Source organism: Seriola lalandi, unplaced genomic scaffold (genome assembly GCF_002814215.2).
Source record: "Seriola lalandi dorsalis isolate HSWRI2012SDOR001 ecotype SW California unplaced genomic scaffold, Sedor1 jcf7180002054692, whole genome shotgun sequence".
Lineage (NCBI taxonomy): Eukaryota > Metazoa > Chordata > Actinopteri > Carangiformes > Carangidae > Seriola > Seriola lalandi.
The window spans coordinates 918,161-929,069 of NW_019525245.1; the positions used below are offsets into that span (position 1 = coordinate 918,161).

General features: G+C 41.1%; 1 protein-coding gene across 1 annotated transcript in view; it reads left to right on the forward strand.

The window, feature by feature from the left end:
• Positions 1 to 2,002: 2,002 nt before the first annotated feature.
• The window catches only part of scn8ab (sodium channel, voltage gated, type VIII, alpha subunit b), a 50,498-nt gene continuing 41,591 nt past the window's right edge, over positions 2,003 to 10,909 (forward strand). The window contains exons 1-2 of the mRNA XM_023423481.2: positions 2,003 to 2,092; positions 6,279 to 6,616. Coding sequence (XP_023279249.1) covers positions 6,335 to 6,616 — 282 coding nt within the window. The 5' untranslated portion in view covers positions 2,003 to 2,092; positions 6,279 to 6,334. The remainder of the gene's footprint in view (positions 2,093 to 6,278; positions 6,617 to 10,909) is intronic.

The window sequence follows — 10,909 nt, forward strand, 5'->3', positions numbered from 1 at the left end:
TTCTGAAGCTTTCGATTGTATCACATAGTCCCCATCAGCAGATAATTTCCTCAGTTGTCATGAAATTGTAAATGTTCAAATGACACAGAGGTAGTTATACCTTAATGTGGTCCTTTTTGGGAGCAGCCCTGGATGCTTGCTATGGCAGAGTTTTTTCATAGTGGCTGCCTGCTGCTCTTTACTGAGGATGAGAAAGTTTAGTTGAGATGCATTTGCCAGATGTAATAGTTAGTCCACATCCTTAAATCCCTTTGTCTTGTAAAACATATTTTTACTCAATACTTTGCTTTAACCATCCATTTTCAGCCGTCTGTCAGGGGCCGGGTCACTGTGCTGCAACGCTATCCAGGGTAACCTAGAAGCCCCTCTCCCTAGCTCCTCTACAACCTAAGTCCGACTTCAAGTCAGACAAGGTAAAGGATTTCATTTCTTAAATATTTCCCATGCTTACAATATTGAAATGTGCTAGAACACTGAACTGAAAAGCAGGTTAACGAATGAAGATGCATGCCAAGCATTAGACTTCCTGTAGACATTAAGGTGCAGTTCTTCAAAAGTCCACCAGATAGAGACATTGTTGGGTCATATTCAAAACACTTCCTGTATAAAATCCTCCAACCCTGTATTTTGAAGGGTGAAGGCTATAGACTAGGGGCCATAATATGTTGAAAGTGACTTATTTCAGTGACTCAGTGTGAGCAGTGGATGCTCACAATGTTGGTACTCTCAAATCCTTACGAACAAACAAACATCACCTTCTCCGGCTACAGACATTATAGACCATTTATGGTACAGCAAAAACAGTCTGGAAATGTGCATACAGTTACAAAACCAGCCTCTTGAATAACCCATATAAACTTTTATTGTTTGTCTGTTTAAGACAGCATGGTGTAGAGTGAACTGTATTCATTAAAGTAAGGGTTGAAACCTCATGAAGGTTGACATGTTCCAGTCACAGATAATGCTTATACTTCCTCAGTACTAAAATGTAGATTTCCCCTTGACTTTGACTTGAGAACTATTACAACAAAAACACTAAGTGGCCCTATTATTGCCACAGTGGTTCTTTAGTGAGAGTCACAAACAAAGGAATTCAAGTGGTTTATAGAATAGATAATAATATATGGCGCCATATAGCACCAATTTGCTGACTGTGAACCACTGAATAACCAGCTTTGTGGATTAATGGGGCAAATGTCCATGCATTTTGCCTGCATCATACGCATTACAATGTTTCATTGTATAGTATATTATGCAGGATTTTGATTTGTGTAGGGCAGACATTAAGCCTATGAGGTTTGTCTCACAACCTTCCTATGTATCATATTGTTTTTACAGTAGACATCTTATGCTTAAGGGGGAATACCAGAGTATGGATCTTGGTAGGATTTAGTATGTTGTCAGCAGGGCTTTAGTACACTGTATGGATCTAATGGCAGTGTTTCTTACAGTAATACACTTTTTTCAGGGAAGGCATTTTGGCAGGTGTGAATATTAAAATTGACGATGGATGAATTCTAATGTCGTTAGTAGTACCTGTGCTTTCCCGACTGTGACAAGTCAAAATGTAAAAAGCTTCGGAAAAGCTATATGTATACACACATTTAAAACTTTGTAAAAAACAAACATTAGGGTTTAGGTTTCCTACCATCACCTTGTGTTTTAAAGGTTACATAAACACTCATTATAAACTCAGAGTTGTCAAAAATGTGTCTTATAACTTCCAGGTTTAATTCTAAAGATAATATGGAATTACACACTTTATGTATTTTCATAGCAGATCGAGATGAAAACAAATATGTTGCCAATAACAAACCCAACCAGAATATCAATTACTGTTATTACATGAACAGTGAACAGGGTTTTTTTTTTCTGCTTACGATGCTGCGGTCTCTTGTCCGTTATTGAAACTAAAGGCATTTACCGACACTCCCTAACAATTTGCTGAGAGTCATCAATTATGCAGGGTAGCCGCACGCACTGGGAAGGAAGATAGCAGCAACAATATGGCGACAGCCGCAGTTACTCCCGACTCTTTCCTACATCTGCAGTTCAGTGACAGCTGTCTGGATTTCTGTTAATGCGAGAAAAAGTAAGTAGACAATCTGTTTTCTGCCTTGTCTGATATTTTTTGTCGTGGGATGGATCGCAGTGCTACTTTGTCGACTGACTGCATCCCAGTGCCGCAGAGCGGTCCCTCTCTCTCAGCATCTTTTCCTAGCGTCTGTGGAGGGCTCCTTGCCAGTACATGGACAAATATGTACATGCGAGGCATCAGTTAGAAGTAGGGAAGATGAGATTTTCAAATGGGGAAACATGGACTTGTGATGCGACGCGGTAGGAAAGAGGGAGACAGCAGGTTATTTGGGGTGTTGGCCTGCCGCTGGATGGAATAACATTTCACTGTGTCAGAATGTGAAACATACGCATATGGGATATCAAAGTGAGATCACGTCAAACTTCTCTGAGTGGCGACTGTAACTACCATGTATGCTCCCGATACACTAGTAATGCGTCGTTTGCAAAATCGTTTTACGTAGCAGTTTTTCTCGCCACCATTATTTTATGACTATGATAGTTTTATCCCCCCCACCCCCACATTCCACCTCTGTGCACCCCCCCTCCCCTCCCCTCCCTCTTGCAATCTCTTTGGAGACTATTGCGTGAGGAGGTAGGTGCGTCTTTAGTTTGGCAGTCCTCAAAGGGGCCGCGGCACCCTTTTCTGCTCTTTTCACGCAGTGTCCCCCATTTAAAAACAAAATCCCCCGTCATGTTGTCACTGTGTAACGCTGCATCATATGGAGTCTCTGGATCTCCGGCGCCTAGACATTATCTATCCGGGTGTGGTGGAGCCTCATAAGCAGTTATAGTTTCTCTTTTTTGCTGTAATAATTTCACTTTTTCGGGGATGTGAAACTGGGTTGTGCTGATGTGCTGTAGGTTGCTTTGAGTTGAGGCCAGCGACGAGTTGTCATGTCTGGTGGATTCAGCTGACCTACTATGAGTTAGTTAGTTAGTTAGAGCCTATAGCAGCAATAAACCACACTGCAGTATTTTAGGCTTTGGCCCTATAGGAGAACGGCGCGCCTCGGTATAAAACTACAAATCCCTCTCAGTCAATGAATGGCATTTACATGATGCAACATACAATAACGTGAAGGGGAGTGGGTGGTCTTCAACTCACGCAGGGAGAAAGTTCTTTATGTGTGCTTATCTCTACAGTGGCCTGATGTCCTACATGCTCCATAATTTCTAATGTCTTCATCCCTCTCTCATTGCCTATGCTCTGATTAAAAACAAACAAAAAAAATTGCCTAATGGTAAATCTTAATTATCATAACTCATGAAAATTTCCAGTAAGGTCGTCATAACTCAACTTTACCTGAATGTTGCTCAGCTCAGGCATGGAGAAAGTGGTGGCATCCACTCGTATATGATGAGAGGTTATGTGAGGCCTCTTTAAAAAAAAAAAAAAAAAAAAAAAGAAAGAAATCTGGCAGCCAAGTTATTCTCTCAGTAATGCTGGACTCGGGCCTGCAGGGCTCACCTATTCTCAGTGGTCTGTGGATGTGGACTGAGCTGACATCTTATATTTAGCGACAGGCAGCATCAGAATATCACTGCAGGGAATGGAGGATGTCTAAGTTCTTTGCCGGGCCCATGTGACTCTGATGCAAGTGCCCTATAGCCTACACCTCCTCCTCACATAGCGCCGTGTCTCCGCGGTGTCCGGTCAGCTCCATCAGATGTCAGGTCATCATCAGGGTGCACAGAGCAGAATAAAGGATTTTTCCAGGTGACGGGACAGAGGCTTTTGGGATGTCTTTGCTCCGCGCAGAGGACGCAGCGTCAGAGCAGTCTGCTAAACACTGCTGCTGCTGCTGAAGCGGACAGCGACAAGCTTATCTCTTCTTTTTTTTTTTCACTGGGAGGCAAATTGAGGCTGTTGGAGTTGTTAATTTTCTCTGTCACCTTTTAGTTTTTATTTTTATTTTATCTTAATATTTCCGGACTCACTTGGCTCGGATTTGACTGAACTCAGAGCGGGTTTTGGCCTGAAATGTGCTAGTAGGGACTCTGTAATTGTTTGAGTGATCTCAGTCTTTTTCAGTTAAAATGTGCAAGTCAGATTGTTAGGTCTCATGCAGTGTTTCTCATATGACCTAGTAAGTTGGTGGACATAAAGAAGCATCTGCAAAATTTCATGCAGTTTTCCTCTGGTCGCCTCTCAGTTTTGCACCTGTTTTTTTTTTTTTTTTTAGGAGTGTTCCAGCGTTATGTGTAAAGTGTACAAACACTGTTGGCCATGGTATTGCATCCTGGTTTGAATCACCTTCACGGTAGATCAATTGATATGGCATTGGTGGAAGGAGACTTGGAGGTTGTGCCGAGGTTGGGTAACTTGAATCGGAATTCATCCCTCTTCTGGTTGGCTGCGTTTTTCTCTTGAAGATACAGGGTTGTTGGATCTCTCTCTGCCACTGGATTTTTCCTGACTTCTTTCTGATTCATTTCCAGGTCTGTACCCTTGAACATTGTTTCCTTGAATGTTGCTCACACTGTCTAATTTTTGGGAGCCTGAGCTGTGACTCGACTGTCAAATATGTTGTATCAAACAGCATGGCCACCAGCCAGCTGAGGAGTGAAATTCATCTGTTGTAGGAGCCTGGAGAGATGCAGTTGATGATGTTATTATAACCTTACTGCTTAAACAATGAGTCAGAGCCCCTGAGGTTGAATAACTTCCACTTAAAAGCCCAGCAATTATTTCTTCCTCACTCCAATAGTTTATGTTTAGTTATTTGTAAATGAATAATTGATACATTGTCCTGTGTAGAGTCATTGTTTTGGTCAGTACAGGATGTAGGCCAGTTGACATTTGTAAAACAAAACAATGTAAGAAACAGATGGATGAGATTGTCAGCAAGAGTAACAGACACAGCAAATGTTTCTGATTGCAGTCAGTGTATTTTAATTTCAGCTCAGCCCATTGTTCTTTGAAAACTGTCAACATTTGTATTATTGTCATGCAGCAAGCCCCACCCAGTCCATTCCACCACAAACCTCAGTCACATTAATTTCTCTGCTTCATATTTAATTTATATGATAATTTATATGATAATGGATGTGATAAGTGGATGGTAGAAGTAAACTCCAAAACAAATTTACAACAGTGTGCTTTGATATACAATATCAACTTATTAAGTTCTTATAGTGAACATGTAGCCTCGCACTAGACTCCTCTAAATTTACTTTCACATCAAGCACTAATATCTGGGTCTCTTTTGCTTAGGCTCCTTGTCATTTTTGCAGCATAGCATAAAAGATGCTTGTGTTAGCCTGTGTGCTGGGAACTGCTTTCCCCTTTTTTTTTTCTTTTTTTTTATACTTGTTGTCAGTGAGAGACCTTTTAACTCAACCATAGAGACCTCCAAACCAAAACAATGAGCTGGAAGCTGCATACAGCTTTTGCAGCTCTATGGATGGATATCTGTTTCTCATTGAGGCCAGCGGTGCTACCAACTCATTACATATCACAAAGTGTCATTTTATCAACAATATGGGGCTTAACAGAAAGCCACGACTCTGATGCTGCCTCTTGCATAGATAGAACAGAGGTACAGCAGAAATATCCCTGAGTCACAAATACTGCAAAATGTCATGTCAGATACCTGTGAGGAAGAGAGTCAGATGAGTGCCAGTTGGGTTAAAGAGTTTTTGAGCATATCTGCAAGAAGCGACAACTTGTCACTTCCTCCTTGCTGTCGGGGTCACAAAGGTGAGGGCAAAAGGGAATTCAATGCTGTCTTATGTGCTGGGTATCGAAGTTTAGCTTGTGGGGATACAGGATCAGTACTTTGGTCATTTAGGTTGAGAGAGCAGAAATAGTGCCGACTGGCCCATGTTCTAAAAGTTTGCACTTTTTAGGCTTTATTTTGCTTTGTTTGCTTTCTCTGGCAGAACTAGTAAATTCAATCTGTGGGGCTTTCAGCAAGACTGAAACTGAAAATAGATGCAAACCAAGTGGACTACAATATAAATATGTCAACCATTTTAATCATAACCCTTTGTTGTCCAGTCAGTTTTATTAATAAAATCACACTGGATAAAATGACAATAAAAAAACAAAAAAAAACAAAACAAAACTAGATTATATTATTTTAAAGAATGAATTTTTTCTTCTTTTTTCATTTTGTTTCATCTATCGCTTCCTTTGCTCAGTTTCTTGTGCTCACTCGTCCTCACTTTCTCACTCTGTGTCCCTCTCTTCCTCTCAGAGCTGGATGTCTGGGATGGAAAACAAATAAAGAGGAAATAGCTGCAGGATGAAAACATGGCCGCACCCCTTCTTGCACCCCCAGGACCTGACAGCTTCAAGAAATTCACCCCAGAGACGCTCGCTAACATCGAGAAGCGCATCAAAGAAGAGAAGAACAAGAAGCCACCCAAGCCCAGATCGGACAGTAGTCACCGCGACACATCTGACGACAATGAACCCAAGCCCAACAGTGACCTGGAGGCTGGGAAGAGCCTGCCCTTCATCTACGGCGATATTCCTGATGGACTGGCGGCCACGCCGCTGGAGGATTTGGACCCATTCTATTTGAACAAGAAAGTGAGTTGTCCCACTGGCCAAATGCACCCCCCAGTTTTCTTCAACTTTGCATTTGCTAAATGTCGGTGAGAGGTTTATAGATGGTTAGAACTTCTAAATTGCTATAAACCTTAACAGATGTATTATTCAGCTGGGCTGAATCTTTACCTTTGTCTCACGTGAATCTGCCAGCACTGCAAAGTAACCGCACAATACATAGAGGTAATAAAAAATTCACTGTCATAACAGATTCAGGTCTCATATCAATTCAGTCAAAATGGAAGTTATTGTATTCACGACAGGGAGAGGGGTATCATAATAGCAAAGATGACCTTGAAGCATTTAAGAGCTGTTCAGTACTTTTTTACCTCAGAGACAGTCACTGCATTATTCGGGTGCACAGGGAGATCATACAAGGCCTGTGAGTTTTTTTTTTTAGTAGGCTACACCTGTAAAATCAAAGCACAACTGAGGCAGAGTCACGTCGTTGTTCTGCTCCTGCAACACTGCAGGGCTGCTGTGGAACGCAGTTGTTGGGCAGGGGTTAGCCTCATATATATATATATATATATATATATATATATATATATATATATAAAAGCTACAGTAGATTCTGCAGTTTTGATTAATCATCTGTGTTAATGAGTGTTTAAAATAATGCAACAGCTGGAGGGCATGACAGATTTGGCTTTAGGTTCAGAAGCTTGTCAATGCTTTTGCTAATTGAATTATTTGGTGACAAGACACACTTTCAGATTGCAAGTGCTCTGTCCAACAAATTGTCTGAAGAGGTGGCATTTTCATCAGGGCAGAAGAGTAATAATTTAAGATGTGGTTGCACTGTATGTGTGCATGCATGTGGTGACAAATTTCTAGCAGCACAGGGATCTGAAAATATGATTTATCTCCACTATTTTTTATAGGCTGCAACCATGTTTTCATTAGAGTACAGATATTTTCCTTTTCTGTTTTGTTTCTGTAGGATTTTTTGAGTTTGGTGTTTCACAGTACTCAGTACACAGAGTACACAGAGATTTAAAATGGATAAGCACATCCGAAATTCACGTCTTAAAAGGTTGTTATGTATCAGCGTTGAAGGTCATATCAGTGTTACTTCAATCTTACTGTTATTTAAAATCATAATGTGATTTTTCACCTCAGAAAAGCCACACACAGTCACATCATTTCTGCATCTAAGGAAAATCACCATCTGAATTAATGTGATACAGGTGCAGATGACACAAACAGTTATGTATTTTTTTTTTTTTATTAATTAGAGACAACTCTAGCTTAGCTCTGCCTTAACTGTAGCTCTGCACTACCAAAGGGGAATGAGCGGTGAAGGCAGAAGAATGCAATAGAGGACAAGCAAGTGGAAAGAAAAAGGCAGGAGCATGCTGTAGTACTTTCAGCTGTTTATTGGTGTAGGAGTAGCCAGCCTCCTGTGTGGTGGCAGTGCTGATGTGTAAGAGAATCTGCGGCCTGCACAGGAGCAAGAAGCCCAGTCAGCAGGACTGGTCGTCTCAGCCAGTAGCGTTCCCTCATAGGGTGGATGAAACTATCAAGTGTATGTGCCTTTTGTGATCTATTGATCCACAGCCCTAGTTCAGTGGTGGCCACAGGAAGGGTTGCATTCTTGTCTTATTATCTTTCCCCTCTTTACCTCTTCTTACTTCCCCCTGTGGTATCTCTCTTTGGTGATTGAAGGAAAGTTGCTGCGGAGTTGTTCATCATGGCCGCAACTCAAACGCCATGGGTGGAAAGTCATGGATCAGGATGTCAGGATCTTTCAGGGTTTTGTAGTAAAACAAACAAACAAAAAAAAAAAACAGTGATTCTGTCTTTAAGTCCAGTTTGATAGAGCAGTTTTATTACTGAAGTTGTTGAGGACCTGGTGTAGCTCCAACAAAATCTCCATTTCCTTAGCATTACCATGGAATAATTGTATGTACAGGTCGTTTCATACATAACACTGGAGGTACATTACATGTTGTGAAAAAGCCAATATATTTTGTATGTGAAAAATAGGATTAGAGCATAACAGAATGGCAACTTAGGCTCTGTGTACAAAAATGTGGATGACAGCTCTCCGGGATGAGTAAACGCAGTAAACAATGGTAAAGTTTTCCAACACTTAAGTAGAGTATGTTCAAGTACAATTTTACCTTTGTGCACAAAGCTTCAAAGCACTGTTTCTTATACTTATGACAGAAACAATGACAATGAACATGAACATAAACCAGCCCTCAGACTTTCTGAGTGTGCCTCTCTTCCTCATTTACTGTGCTGATGATTGTCTTGTAAATGACCCTGTTTGCTTTCTTTAACTCTTTCATGCACACATTATCTCCATGGACCTAGTGTTACACAAAGAAAATGATTTTCTGGATCATGAGTTAACTGATGTTCAAAGCCTTTAAACAAAAATGGTATTTGTCTGCAGTTTGCTAACATAATTGAATTGGTTAGCTTAGATTTAGAAGATTGTATTACATAGACCTCAAATGATGAAACAAATATACAATTTGTTTGAAATATTCATTTAATAATAATGTCAGCCATATACATGTACATTTAAATGACATAGTCTAGAATGTTAAATATATAACACATTTAAAATTTTTTCTCAATTTTCTCAAAATTGGCAAGAATTGTGAAATATGATAACAACAACATTATCAGATAGGCAGCGTTACAAAACAAGAGGCAGTTCATCCACAAAATAAATATTATTTCTGAATGATTGTTGGTCATAATTGTGTGGCAATGGCCACACTCTTATAGATTAGCGAGTAGTCTGTAAGCTGGTACAAAAGTGCCAAAAGTTTTAGGGTTAGATCCTTTAGAAATGTAAACATGTGCTTCACTGGCATCTGACAGTTTACCAAAATATTATCAAAATATTGTTAATCTTGAAGAGATGAATCCATGACCTGAAGAGGTAGATGCAGTGTACACATAGACCAAATCTGCAGAATCCCATCACAGCCACAGTCCTTTTATTTTGTGGCTTCTGAGCAGCTGGACTGTTGTAGATGTGGCTATGGTGCCTTTCTAAACAGCACGTTTTTAAGGGGATTTTCAAAATGGCAGGATGGGATACTAGGCTTTTAGACTCCCTGTTAGATAGCTAATCTAACTACTAGGCTACTGCTTGCCATACCATATTACATACAGTACGTTTCTGCTTCAGGCTTCTCTTTATTCTGCTTAGTCGAGATCTGCTAACTTCATCATAGACATCCATGTGTTTTATCCGCTCAGTAAGAGTCACAGGCTAAGACCTCATCTTCCCTGTCCATCATACTACCATTCATATCAGTCATTCTCTTAATCCACTAATGTCTTTGTCCTTTACCACACTTGAGGAAGTACCTTCATGGTTTTAGCAGCCATTCCTCCTCTGCTGTTTGTGCCCTCACCTCTCCAGGCTTCTCGTCTCCTCTACTCGACCGACAGTCATCCTATCGCTCACCATTCCACTGTATGTCAATGAGTGTGTCTAAGTGTGTGTGTGTGTATGTGTATTACCGTCAGCTGCAGGAAACCTGATCACAGCACTCATGCATCAAAGAGAGGAAGAGGGGGCAGTGGTGAGGAAGAGAAATGCAGCGTTGCAGTTCTTGTTTTCCCCTGTGATGGGGAGAGGACTGCCTGGGCTTTTCAAATGTCTGATGTGATTAGGCAATGTTAAAGCTGCTGTAGTCATACAGGAAGAGCAGGACGGGATGGATGGAGGGCATACTAGTGTTTTAGCTGGCTCTGGTCACGTGCACACGTCTGTGTTTGCTTACGGAAGCGGGATTTTGATGTACATGGAAAATTAGTTAAGATGATTCAGCTTGAATTGGCTGCTGTACAACAGTATGGACAAAGCGAAGTTTGAACAGCGTTCACGTTTAGTTGATGCAAATGTCTTATTCTCTCCCTGACTCTGGCATTTCGGTGACCATCTTATAGAGAGGAGTGTGCAGTGGACCAGACATTTCTTTTCAGGCTTCTGCAGGGCAGCAACTACTAGTGAGTGCACACGGGGAGCTCACGGCTAAAGCGGCAGACGAATCTGAATCTCAGCATGTAGCACTGTACACACCATTACATTATGTCCCTATCCCACCATCTCTGTCTCCGTGTGTGTCTCTGTCCATTACTCTGCTTCTCCCTCTCCCTTCCGCCGCCTCTTCTCCGGCGTTCTTTTTTTTTTTTTTTTTTTTTTCAGGGTGTAGTAAATTAGAGCGAGGGCCAGGCTTTAGTGCTCTGTCTGAGTCCTCAGTCTCTGATGACACAGCATCCTCCTGTACTGGGCTGAGTGAG